General features: G+C 52.7%; 1 protein-coding gene across 1 annotated transcript in view; it reads right to left on the reverse strand.

The window, feature by feature from the left end:
• LOC134610516 (long-chain-fatty-acid--CoA ligase ACSBG2-like) overlaps positions 1-13952 on the reverse strand; it is a 63396-nt gene that overhangs the window by 46711 nt on the left and 2733 nt on the right. Inside the window, exons 2-9 of the mRNA XM_063453482.1 lie at positions 10000-10045; positions 8808-9877; positions 2056-2303; positions 1543-1631; positions 1310-1430; positions 1105-1194; positions 812-961; positions 1-124 (exon numbers count right to left, since the gene is read on the reverse strand). The exon at positions 1-124 is cut by the window's left edge and continues 41 nt beyond it. Coding sequence (XP_063309552.1) covers positions 1-124; positions 812-961; positions 1105-1194; positions 1310-1430; positions 1543-1631; positions 2056-2303; positions 8808-9877; positions 10000-10040 — 1933 coding nt within the window. The 5' untranslated portion in view covers positions 10041-10045. The remainder of the gene's footprint in view (positions 125-811; positions 962-1104; positions 1195-1309; positions 1431-1542; positions 1632-2055; positions 2304-8807; positions 9878-9999; positions 10046-13952) is intronic.

A 13952-nucleotide genomic window follows, 5' to 3' on the forward strand; every position in this document is an offset into this window, starting at 1 on the left:
AGGAGAGCGGAAGCCAAAGATCAGACATCTGGATAGTCATGTCGTTCAGGGGCTGGTAACTGACCACCACCTCATTAGGCCCCAAATTTAGCATCTCACGGACTGAATGAGACATCCAAGTCACCTACAGCAGAGGGAGAGGGGTGTGTTACACATACCAGTAGAAAATATGGGACTGCTTTAAAATTGATTAAATGTACCATCTAACCATAGTCATTATCTGCGGTTCCCTTTAAAATGGCCTCTTACCCAATGAGCCCAGGCTGCCATTACTGTAATGGTTTGGACAGCATTAAGTCACGGTAGATGTAGCATGTTTAGGAACTCATTGACTAATGTCCAGAGTGACCTCTAGGAGGCAGCACAGTACACACAAACCATTCAAATCCACAACATTGAGAATTACACAATTTCAGCCACACCTAGGAAACAATCAATATGACTCAAAACAAGGTGGCCATCATCTGATATTCTCTTTAATGTCACTAGTGAATTGCTATCCTGTGTCCCATGGAAGTACTATCCATATGACGATTAGTTCACTCCTGATTGAAGGTCTGCCATATTGCCTCCCACGACTCCAGAGAATGTCTCAGTGAGCAAGAACAGCTTAAGGACGTGAAACCAACAGTGTTAGAATTCCAGGAGAACTCCAACACAAACTATGAAGAGTGCCATGGAGCCCATGTGGAATTGGTACATATGGCTTGAACTCCCTTGTATGACCATCAGACCCTCTCTAAAGCCCCCAGTGATATACCAAGAAGAGCACACAGAAGCACCCCATGTTTCTAGTGATGTCACCCCTCACATTGTCGTGACTTAGCATGACCCCTCTCTTGTCAGTTGTCACCCCAGTGGCATACATCACAGCACAGCACTGGTTGGCCTTTTGGCATTTTAGGATGGTATCCAGACTGGTTCTGCTGACATCTTTGCCCAGAGTCATTAGGTGATCCCACTGTAAAAAAACAATGAATACCGATTTAGAGAAAATGTATAGACAGTGTACTACAGTATTTAGGAAGATGGCGGATAACTAGTCTTCAAATGGTCTGGGGAACACAGACTGGGGAGGGTGATGGAAAGGAGGAGTGAACGTACCGTATACAATTGAACCTTATTGGCTTCTTGGCTTTTGAGGTTTCCCTCCCATTGTACGATTGCCTTCACTTGTGGTAATTTCTCTTGCACCTAAGGGTAAAAAACAGTGGAAATGAGTCACCTGCCAACACCAAATCAGTCCCCACAACCAGTCTAAAGGGGCCTATCTGGAGAGTGATGGCCAAACGTTTGTGCCTTCTCTGACCTGCAGGACCTTCTCAAGCTGTCCATGATCCTGAACAATCACCACCTGAACCCCTGCGCTCAGTGCCACCTCCTGGCAGAAAGAAGCAGGGCAGGATGGGTTGACACCAATGGCCAAACCCCTGCAGAACAAAAAATGTGAGCAACAGTGACATGAAATCATTAAGATAAGTGTTATGGCCCATTCTGAAGACATACCACATCTTTATCCAGGCTGAAAGATGGGATACTAACCCGGCCATGATGGACCCAAGTGCTGCCATGAACCATTCTGGAGAGCTCCATCCAAGAATGAGAACCCCATGGAAACGCTCTAGCCCAAACTACAAAACAAGGACACGAGTTAAGAACAAAGAGGGCACCAGACATTCTAAAATAATTTATACAGCATGGCAACCCAGGCAGAGGAAGCTCAATGAGGGGGATAATAGCGCTTGTTAGAGCAGTCAGTATGGATGCACTTCAATGTATTGGTAGTTCCAGAGACATTAAGATCATTTAAATTGCAGGAACATTGCAGAATTTTCATATCTCAAGATGATATGAGAAGAGGATGGAATCTATGCTAGGGGCTTCTATAGAGCCTTTCAGGAAACATTAAATTTGTAGATCCTGTTAACAAGAAAACCAGCCACCTGTTTTGGGCCACTAGGGCCTCTTGCCAAGGGCCACCATTGTATATGGAGAATATGTGCCTAATCACACAGGTGAAGTATGCCTGGACCACAGAGCTGGTACTCTACTCACCCTCAGGAGCGCTCTGGCTACACACCGTGTCTGCTGCTCATACTCAGCGTATGTGATGTCATGCCACCCATCAGCCCGCTTCACACACAGTGCCACCTTCAGACTGTACTGCTTCACTGCTTGGGCAAAGAACTGGGGTACTGTGACCGGTGGGCGAATGTCTGGGTCATGTTTTGTCCTCAGCTGTACTGCCCCATCCCTCCGCACAGTCCATAGTTTATCCGCTGGGGCCAGAGACCAATCAGTGTCTGAAACAGATTGTTCAGCTCAGAACCAGGAATGCTGGATAATGGACCAGTGATGGGCATGTACCACAAGGTATGACACCTACCCCTGCAGTGCTAGAAACCTTAACAAACTGGAACTGAAAATCTGTATGATAAACACATTAAGAAAGCTATGAGGGACCGACTTGTACCACTAAGCTATGTTACTGTAAGCAGGGGCCGCATGGGTGGGGATTCCATGGTTAATTCTCCTAATAACTCTGATGTGATTTTAGAATGGTGTTTGTGACAAACTGCCATTTGCCATTGGTCATCGGAGAGGACTGATCGCTAGCCTCCTGCCCTGCGACTATGGCCCTGGAATGTATTGCCCTTTAAGAACTGCATTTGAGCATAATGGACTTTTATAATGTTGTTCCTGGCCCTTTAAATGCTTTGGAACAGTGTTACAAACTTTTAAACTGGCACTTCGGATGCAGTCGAAGTGCCGAAGTCGTCAAAGTGGCCGCCATTCAACAAACGAACACGTGGCGGCACTTATTCAAACGCGGTCAGCGAATGGGACTTAGTCAATTTCCCGGTGTAATATAGACCGACCGCACAGCCCAAATCCATGGAACTGTTTTGGGCAGGAAAATGTGCTTGCGGTCGGTCATAAAGGACTTCCAGCTAACTCTTTAACCCCTGGATGGAATTAGCTGAATTTTAGACAGGTTTGTAAGTAAAGTGTGCTGATTAATAATATGTGACTTTTAATAACATTGGATGTATAGTTTTGGAGTTATAAAAATGCATAAAAATTAATGATTTTTTAGCTTGGAGATAATTGAGGAGATACAGTAAGAAACTCAATTATCTCCCAAGCAGAGGGGAGGGAATCTGTGGGATGTAACCGTTATCTGGTTGGTTAATGCCTAATTGCCTGTGGGCATCTCCCTTGCAGGGGAGCACTGCATAAAAGCAGAGAACCTGCCATTAAACATCAGATCTTCTTGACCCTCAATACGTAGCCTTGTCTCATTATTGGAGGGAGCTGTTATAATCACACTGGGGATTGCTATGCTCTGCATACTCCCTTGAGCTTTAATCACTTAGCTCTTGTTCCTGATAAGCTCTCCTGGAGGAGAGGTCTTCCCCACACGGGCCTGGAGGACAGAAGCTGATTCCGGGGTGGACGGAAGATGGCGAGGCTCCAATTAAGCTACGGCGGTTGTGGAGTCTGCGATGGTTGTGGTGTCCAGTGCGGTGCTTGTGGTCCTCGGCGCAAGCTAGGAAGCATCCATTAACGGAAGGTGTCTGTTACAGTGTTAAATATACAGTTTAACACCAGTATCACTGTTCCCTCTAAGGTTCTAAAGTGGGCACACACGCACCCATTTTAGAGGGAGCGCGCATGAGGTCTGGATTTGCCCATAGGCCCTCACGGAACAGGTCAGAAGGTGGGGGCACTGCAAGGAGCAGACTGATGGCCTATCACTGGAGGCCTAGGAGTATGTTTAAGTAGTGTGTATAAGGAACTGTAGTTCTATTGCACTGTGTGTATAAGGAGTCAGGGCTGGTGCAAGGATTTTTGCCGCCGTGGGCCCATATGCTCCGCCCACCATGTGACATCACAATGCCCCACCCATTTGAACCAACAGCAGTGCTGCAGTGTGTCTTTTCTCTGAAAAGGCAGTGTGTTTACATTAAAAAGCCTCAGGGACAGGCTATAGACACCAGAACCACTACATTACGCTGGTGACTATAGTGTCCCTTTAATATGAGGTAAATTAGAGATTAGTGCCACTAATAATATATTGGATTGCCTACTTACCACCAGATGAGGACAAGAGGATGATGATGGGCTCAGGCTGCAGTCTGGCAGAACTGGTCTTTTGTTAAAACACGCTCTCTGGACGCAGTGATCACAAAAAACAACGAACAGGAACCAGCTCCATTTTTTGGGGTCCCTTACAGGGCCTGACCGTGAGCCTACAAGGCCAGCCTATAAACCTTATGCCTACAAGACCCACCCACTCACAGGGAGTTGAGTGTATGAGGCCCTGGGGAGTCAGCACAGCTAAACGGACAAGAGCACATGTATGAATGTGGGGATGGTGCTAGTGATTGGCTGTATGTGTTTAGGTGAGTGGTTATGGGTTTGTAGTGGGGCAGGATCATCATACCTCAGTGCCTGTTGGGATTCTGGCCAGCAAACTGGATGGCCGGTACTTGAGTGAGCTGTAAAGGATCACCTGGCACCCCGACTGGGTACCTCGTTGAAGGATGCTCCTAGCGCTTACAGAGGGCTCCAAGCGCTCCGCCAGACACCACAACCACTGCAAACCCCACGAACCGCCGCAGCTTGGTTGGGGTCTCGCCGTCTCCTACCCACCCTGGACCTACGACCAGGCTCCAGGTTCCAGTGGGTGAACCTCTCCTCCAAGAGAGTGAAGCAGGAACAAGCTCTTACAAGAGCTTAGAAGTGATTAGCTAAGAGAATATGCAGAGCATAGCAATCCCTTCTAGCAGTTTCCCCCAATAAGAGACAGGACTCTAGATTGAGGGTGTAACGGATCACCTGGCACCCCGACTGAGTACCTCCGTTAATGGATGCTCCTAGTGCTTCCTGAGGACTCCAAGCACTCTGGCAGACACCACAATCACCGAATCCGAGAAACCTTTAAATTCTCCCAAGCATATGAATGCTGTAGACCATTGAATAGGAACCATACGAATAGGCTTGTACTCCTAGCAGTCAACTGGAACAGCATGCAATAAATCCTTCCCCCAATAATGAGACGACACATCACTTTGAGGGTAAAACAGGAACTCTGGACTGGCTCATCCAGCCTGGCTTTTATTTCCAACTCACACATACAGGCCACACCCAGGGGGAGGCATAAAAGAACCAATGACATAGATGTTACCTCCCACACATCCCCTCCCCTTAGTGTGACACATAATCCCATTATGCATACAGTGTAAAATATACTTTTACACAACTTTCATAACTTTAAAACCATACATCACATTCACATTCACATACAAATACATATCCACAATCAATCCATTCAGGGGAACAACATATTAAAAAAATGGCATGAATCCGACCAGGGGTTCAAAAGTTACTAAAAGTATCTTTTGTTCCTTTCTGGCTGGCAGAAAAACATCCCCACAATGCACCCTGGTTTCCTCCCTTCTGCCCTGGAGTTAATTGGAGAAGTAATCCAATTACCCAGGACTAAAGGCAGACTCCATTAACCACATGGTTGCAAAACAACATAAAACACTTTAAAATACATAAAGTCACATTTACACATAACACACAGACATTTCACCTATCCCCAGATAGCTGGGATCTGCACGCACAAAACTACCGAATAGCGCGCAGATCCTACTCACACAGTACAATTGCCATGGAGCTAAAGTCTTTCCCATAGTCTTTCATTATATGAATAGGCTCCATGGTATGGCTATCTGGGGTATCACATTCCCATAAAGTCTGGTCCATAGTCCAAAGGCAAGAGGCGGGCAATCAGCCCCCTCCAAGGACACGTGGCGAGGTCGGTTTCGCCACAGAGGGTAAAAGAAGAACTGATGTTTAATGGCAGGTACTCTGCTTTTAGCAATCCTCCCCTGCAAGGGAGACGCCCACAGGCAATTAGGCATTAACCAACCAGATAACGGTTACATCCCACAGATTCCTTCCCCTCTGCTTGGGAGATAATTGAGTTTCTTACTGTATCTACTCAATTATCTCCAAGCTAAAACTTATACATTTTTATAACTCCAAAACTATACATCCAATATTAATAAGTCACATATTATTAATCAGCACACTTTACTTACAAACCTGTCCAAAATTCAGCCAATTCCATCCAGGGGTTAAAGAGTTAGCTGGAAGTCCTTTATGGCTGACATTTTCCTGCCCAAAACAGTTCCATGGATTTGGGCTGTGCGGTCGGTCTATTTTGCACCGAGAAAATTACTAAGTCCCATTCGAACGAGCGTTCGAACAGGACTCAGTCTCCAGCCGCAGTGTCGAAGAAGGTACGGGTCAGTGGTGTTTGTGCAATTGGGTAGCCGCAAACAATTCCATAGATTTGGCTGCACACACCGCTGAAAGTGTTCGAATAAGTTAAAATGGCAGCCATGTGTTCGTTTGTTGAATGGCGGCCACTTCGACGACTTCGGCACTTCTACTGTGTTCGAAGTGCCAGTTTAAAAGTTGTAACACTGCTCCAAAGTATTTAAAGGGCCAGGAACAGCATTATACAAATCCATTATGCCCAAATGCAGTTCTTAAAGGGCAATACATCCCAGGGCCATAGTCGCAGGGCAGGAGGCTAGAGATCAGTCCTCTCCAATGCCCAGTGGCAAATGGCAGTTTGTCACATGAGCAATTTGCTCACCTTCACCTTGTTTGGCCACCGTCGCGGTTCCTTCACATGGCCAGGCCTCTATTGGGGCCTACCTCGCGGCCACAGTCCCTGTGGGCTGCATGAGCACGGGTCGGGCGATCACGCCCACCTGCTAGTTTAAGTCCTGATGTGGCGCCCGGGCCCTTTCAAGGAGCCGGAGCGTGGGCCTGAGGTGCCACCAGGCCCGCGTGTCTGGCACGCGGTCTGGTCCCCCAGAGGTTCCCGATATGCACTCTGGCCTTGTACAGTGGACCGGGGGTGCCAGAAGACAGTCGGCAAAATCCGGTCGGCCTGGTGCAGACGCGACGGCGGACCTGTACCAGGGCCAGTGGGCCCTGTGGGACTGCGCAGGGCACACTGGTGCTGCCGTTGGGGGGAGGAGGGTTCCGTTGGTGGAGAAGGATGTGGAACAGTTACTTTTGGTAACTGGATTCGCGCATTTTCAATACTTGCCAGGGTTATTGGGGTAAAGGCCTGCAAAAGTGCTCCACATTATTCTGTGGACAGGACAACATTTGGAGTGCTTGTATCTATGGCGGGCAGGGGGGTGGAAACATGACGAGCATTTCTGGCCACGGTTGGCGGTACACACCCCTCCATTTCAAGCTTGCATGTTGCACCTTTGGGGGAGCCAATTCCGTCTCCCACTGCGTTAAGCAGGGGGAAAATTGGCGAGAAAGCAGACTTTGGGTCTGAAGGCAACGGCGCCGGTGGTTGTAGGCGTGATGCGCCCTTGGCTCGCACGCTATAGGAATTGTCAAATGGCAGACATCCTGTTCGGCGGGTTAGTGCATGGGTTGTGGATTCTTTTCACCAGTCACCCCCCTTCCCTGCTGGTTAGGAACCTTTGGTCAGTTCGGGAGTTCCCACAGGTGGCTAGGGAAAACTGGGCAAAGTAGTATCTCTGGGCCACGTGGCTGATCCCTTTAAGGGCCCTCCACTACCAGACTCGCGGGTCCCCCCCCTGGGGGTGGTATTAAAAGAGGAGCCGTCTGATTCACCATTTGTCGCCCCCCCAGGGGGTGTTCAGTGACTGATGACATCTCTTCGGTACTCCGTCGAGTATCTTATGTGTCTTTTGACGCGGCGGCTGACATGGTGAGGGCCACAGGCCCGGGGGGCCTTGTTGGCCAAGGCCGAGGTGGAATCTGCGTTCCGTTTGCGGTCGGTGCACCCGAACTGTCACCATCTTCTGGGCTGTGTGTTTGAAGGGGACAGGGGACAATACCGTGTGGGGAGGTGATAGGGGACAATACCGTTTGCGGAAGGGAGGCTGTGTGTCAGTGACCAGACTCCCCACGCTTGCATATCTTTTTTTAAGTAGTAAATTCTCTAGTGGTCCGGTGCCCTTGATACCTGGTCCCCTGGGTACAGAGCTGCAGAAAGTGTGGTAAGTGTGGTAAGTTTCTTGCGATCTTCAGAAATGTCAGAGCGTTCCCGCAACGGCAACAATCCGATTGGCTGAGATCGTGAGACACTAATGTCACGGTCTGCAGCCCTGCACACCAGCATCGATGGGCTCTCTCCCCCAGGGCAGACCGGGTGGAGGGGCCTCACATCTGGCGGCATACAGGGCAAGCCGTCAGGCCCTTGGTCAGGGACAGGTTAGTATGCCAATGTAGATAGTCACGAGGCCACAATCAGCGCCAAGCTTTAGGCGGCTGCTTAAAATCGCCCAATTGAAGCTTTTAATGTTTTTCCATTCAAAATGTTGGGAGGTATGGAAAAAGATGGAAACTTTAGTGGGGGGTGTGACTGTTGTAACTCACTCATAATTTATATAACTAAATGTAATTTATAAGAAGTACAATGTATCTTATATACAGACTGATTTCTAAACACATTTATTGCAGTTTAAAGATACATTACTGGGAGTATTATTGCTGTGGAGCTCTGTTATACAATCAGGCACATTACTGGGAGTATTATTGCTGTAAAGTTCTGTTATACACTCAGACACATTACTGGGAGTATTATTGCTGTGGAGCACTGTTATACATTCAGACACATTACTGGGAGTATTATTGCTGTGGAGCACTGTTATACACTTAGGGCCCAAAATAGGGACTGTCCTCCTAAATAGGGACACTTGGGAGATATGGTTTTACTCTAAGTGGCTTACCTGCACCATCTGTCCTGATCTCCAATATTGGCTCCAAGGTCTGCGTGTTGGGCTCTGTATGTAAGGAGTCATGTGATTTGCCTTTGGATTCATTCTCACATGTAGCCCTTTTTGATCTGTCATTCTTACTTGTGGTCTGCTCTCTACCCTCGTCTCCCTCACTGGTGGCCTCTGGGGACTGCTCTCTCCCCTGGTTGTCCTCACTGGGGGCCTCTTTCCCCTGGTTGTCCTCACTGGGGGCCTCTTTCCCCTGGTTGTCCTCACTGGGGGCCTCTTTCCCCTGGTTGTCCTCACTGGGGGCCTCTTTCCCCTGGTTGTCCTCACTGGGGGCCTCTTTCCCCTGGTTGTCCTCACTGGGGGCCTCTTTCCCCTGGTTGTCCTCACTGGGGGCCTCTTTCCCCTGGTTGTCCTCACTGGGGGCCTCTTTCCCCTGGTTGTCCTCACTGGGGGCCTCTTTCCCCTGGTTGTCCTCACTGGGGGTCTCTGGGGGCTGCTCTTTCCCCTGGTTGTCCTCACTGGGGGCCTCTGGGGGCTGCTCTTTCCCCTGGTTGTCCTCACTGGGGGCCTCTGGGGGCTGCTCTTTCCCCTGGTTGTCCTCACTGGGGGCCTCTGGGGGCTGCTCTTTCCCCTGGTTGTCCTCACTGGGGGCCTCTGGGGGCTGCTCTTTCCCCTGGTTGTCCTCACTGGGGGCCTCTGGGGGCTGCTCTTTCCCCTGGTTGTCCTCACTGGGGGCCTCTGGGGGATGCTCTTTCCCCTGGTTGTCCTCACTGGTGGCATCTGGGGGCTGCACTTTCCCCTGGTTGTCCTCACTGGTGGCATCTGGGGGCTGCACTTTCCCCTGGTTGTCCTCACTGGTGGCATCTGGGAGCTGCTCTTTCCTCTGGTTGTCCGCAGTGGTGGCCTCTTGGGGCTGCTCATTTCCTTTATCTTCCTCAGTGGTGGCGTCTTGGGGCTGCTCTTCACCCTTGTCTTCCTTGCTTGCAGCCTCTGGAGGCTGCTCTTTGTCTTTCTCACATGTGGCCTCACACGTTTGGTCTTTGTCTACCTCACACTCTGAGATATTCACAAAGCTGCAATTAGAAAATATTTGGTATAAATGAGAAAGATGTGGGATCTCCTTCAGATATATCGTCTCAACTAATGCTGTAGTCATAGACCTGGCTTCAGAATCCAGTGAGGTGGACTTGCGTACCTGTCTGTCGTGGTCTCAGATTCGGTCTCTGCCGAAGACATGCTGCCTGCAACAAGAGGAGAAGGGGTTTTATGGCAATGAAAAGGACTGTGAGAAAGGACAGATCCCAGCGATATACAGTTCATCTTTTATTTTGAGAATAAGAGGATTTGCTCCATTATAACTTAATTCACCAATGACATTCCTATTATGTTACTCACTAGATCATTTTACATTCATTGTAGCTGCACCAACATTTTATTCTGTTATTGATAAAAGAAGCAGTGTTAATTAGAAAGCAGACCCCCCCCACCCAACACAGCCAGGCGGATCCCCCCCCCCCCCACCCACCACCACCCAACACAGCCAGGTGGATCCCCCCACCCACCACCCAACACAGCCAGGCGGATCCCCCCACCCACCACCCAACACAGCCAGGCGGATCCCCCCACCCACCACCCAACACAGCCAGGCGGATCCCCCCACCCACCACCCAACACAGCCAGGCGGATCCCCCCACCCACCACCCAACACAGCCAGGCGGATCCCCCCACCCACCACCCAACACAGCCAGGCGGATCCCCCCACCCACCACAGCCAGGCGGATCCCCCCACCCACCACCCAACACAGCCAGGCGGATCCCCCCACCCACCACCCAACACAGCCAGGCGAATCACCCACCCACCACCACCCAACACAGCCAGGCGAATCACCCACCCACCACCACCCAACACAGCCAGGCGAATCACCCACCCACCACCACAGCCAGGCGGATTTCCCCCCCCCCCCCCACCCACCACCTCCTAACACAGCCAGGCGGATTTCCCCCCCCCCCACCTCCTAACACAGCCAGGCGGATTCACCCCCCCCACCCACAACCATCCTAACACAGCCAGGCGAATCCCCCACCCACCACCTCCTAACACAGCCAGGCGGATTCACCCCCCCCACCCACAACCATCCTAACACAGCCAGGCGGATCCCCCACCCACCACCGCAGCCAGGCGGATTCCCCCCCCCACCACCGCAGCCAGGCGGATTCCCCCCCCCACCACCGCAGCCAGGCGGATTCCCCCCCCCACCACCGCAGCCAGGCGGATTCCCCCCCCCACCACCGCAGCCAGGCGGATTCCCCCCACCACCACCGCAGCCAGGCGGATTCCCCCCACCACCACCGCAGCCAGGCGGATTCCCCCCCCCACCACCGCAGCCAGGCGGATTCCCCCCCCCACCACCGCAGCCAGGCGGATTCCCCCCCCCACCACCGCAGCCAGGCGGATTCCCCCCCCCACCACCGCAGCCAGGCGGATTCCCCCCCCTACCACCGCAGCCAGGCGGATTCCCCCCCCCACCACCGCAGCCAGGCGGATTCCCCCCCCCCACCACCGCAGCCAGGCGGATTCCCCCCCCCACCACCGCAGCCAGGCGGATTCCCCCCCCCACCACCGCAGCCAGGCGGATTCCCCCCCACCACCGCAGCCAGGCGGATTCCCCCCCCCACCACCGCAGCCAGGCGGATTCCCCCCCCCACCACCGCAGCCAGGCGGATTCCCCCCACCACCACCGCAGCCAGGCGGATTCCCCCCACCACCACCGCAGCCAGGCGGATTCCCCCCACCACCACCGCAGCCAGGCGGATTCCCCCCACCACCACCGCAGCCAGGCGGATTCCCCCCACCACCACCGCAGCCAGGCGGATTCCCCCCACCACCACCGCAGCCAGGCGGACTCCCCCCCCCACCACCGCAGCCAGGCGGATTCCCCCCCCCACCACCGCAGCCAGGCGGATTCCCCCCCCCCACCCACCACCACCCAAACACAGCCAGGCGGATCCCCCCACCGCAGCCAGGCGGATCCCCCCACCCACCGCCGCAGCCAGGCGGATCCCCCCACCCACGGCCGCAGCCAGGCGGATCCCCCCACCCACGGCCGCAGCCAGGCGGATCCCCCCACCCACCGCCGCAGCCAGGCGGATCCCCCCACCCACCGCCGCAGCCAGGCGGATCCCCCCACCCACCGCCGCAGCCAGGCGGATCCCCCCACCCACCGCCGCAGCCAGGCGGATCCCCCCACCCACCGCCGCAGCCAGGCGGATCCCCCCACCCACCGCCGCAGCCAGGCGGATCCCCCCACCCACCGCCGCAGCCAGGCGGATCCCCCCACCCACCGCCGCAGCCAGGCGGATCCCCCCACCCACCACCGCAGCCAGGCGGATCCCCCACTCACCACCACAGCCAGGCGGATCCCCCACCCACCACCACAGCCAGGCGGATCCCCCACCCACCACCACAGCCAGGCGGATTCCCCACCCACCACCACAGCCAGGCGGATCCCCCACCCACCACCACAGCCAGGCGGATCCCCCACCCACCACCACCTAACACAGCCAGGCGGATCCCCCCACCAACCACAGCCAGGCGGATTTCCCCCCCCCCCACCCACCACCTCCTAACACAGCCAGGCGGATCCCCCCCCCCACCTGCCTAACACAGCCAGGCAGATTCCCCCCCTACCCACCACCTCCTAACACAGCCAGGCAGATTCCACCCCCACCCACCACCTCCTAACACAGCCAGGCAGATTCCACCCCCACCCACCACCTCCTAACACAGCCAGGCAGATTCCACCCCCACCCACCACCTCCTAACACAGCCAGGCTGATTTCCCCCCCCACCTCCTAACACAGCCAGGCGGATCCCCCTGCCCCCCACCTCCTAACACAGCCAGGCGGATCCCCCACCCACCACCTCCTAACACAGCCAGGCGGATCCCCCCCCCCACCCACCACCACCTAACACAGCCAGGCAGATCCCCCACTTCCTAACACAGCCAGGTGGTGTCCCTGAACGAAGACCGAACGAAGAGTCCCCTTTTATACCTCCTGAACTTAGACCACCTCTCTGGCTCATAAACTTCAAAGGAAGTCATTAACTTAAGGGCTCTCTGGGTAGCCGCCATTCATATAAACGAACGCACATGCTTTATGCAATGGCCGCTGTAATGGAGCTTCCTGAACCCCAGTTAGGTACCTCTGCCGACGGATGCTCCTAGTGCTTACTGTGACAAACTGCCATTTGCCACTGGGCATTGGAGAAGACTTATTGCTAGCCTCCTGCCCTGCGACTATGGCCCTGCAGTTCAAACCTGTTATTTTCCCTGCCGAAAGGTTTATTTGTGCCTTTCTGCGGACTGTTAAAGCCATGCTACCCCAGATAGCTATGCTATGGAGCCCAGCCGTATACTGAAAGACTGTATGAAAGACTTTGGCTCCATGGCGATTGAACAGTATGTATTTTTATGTCTTTTATTGTCCTTTGTCTGCCATGTGGTTAATGGAGTTTTGCCTCTGTCCTTGGAGATAATTGGATTACTTCTCAATTATCTCCAGGATAGAAGAAGACTCTGAAACTGGTTTGGGACGGAAAGCCATGCTGGCAGTGGGTTTTAAAAATACTTTTGAACCCCTGGTCTGATTCGTGCCATTTTTTTAATATGTTGTTCCCCTCAATGGATTGATTATGAAAATGTATGTTTTATGTTTGTGACATGTATATTTTAGAAGTTATAGAAATGTATATGTTTTAGCTTGGAGATAATGGAGTAGATACAGTAGGAAACTCAATTATCTCCTAAGCAAAGGGGAGGGAATATGTGGGATGTAACCGATATGTGATTGGTTAATACCCAATTGCCTGTGGGCGCCTCCCTTGCATAAAAGCAGAGTCCCTGTCATTAAACCAGAGTTCTTCTTGACACTCAACACGTAGTCTTGTCTCGTGATTGGAGGGGACAGCTATATTCACACTGGGGATTGCTATGCGCTGTATATTCCCTTGAGCTTTAATTATTACTTAGCTCTTTTGAGAGCTTGATCCTGTTACGCTCTCCTTGGAGGAGAGGTCTTTCCCACACGGTCCTGAATGCTGGAGGTTCATACAGGGTGGAAGGAAGACGGCGCGGCTCCAGCTAAGCT

The sequence above is a fragment of the Pelobates fuscus genome, chromosome 5 (assembly GCF_036172605.1).
Source record: "Pelobates fuscus isolate aPelFus1 chromosome 5, aPelFus1.pri, whole genome shotgun sequence".
In the NCBI taxonomy this organism is placed as follows: Eukaryota; Metazoa; Chordata; class Amphibia; order Anura; family Pelobatidae; genus Pelobates; species Pelobates fuscus.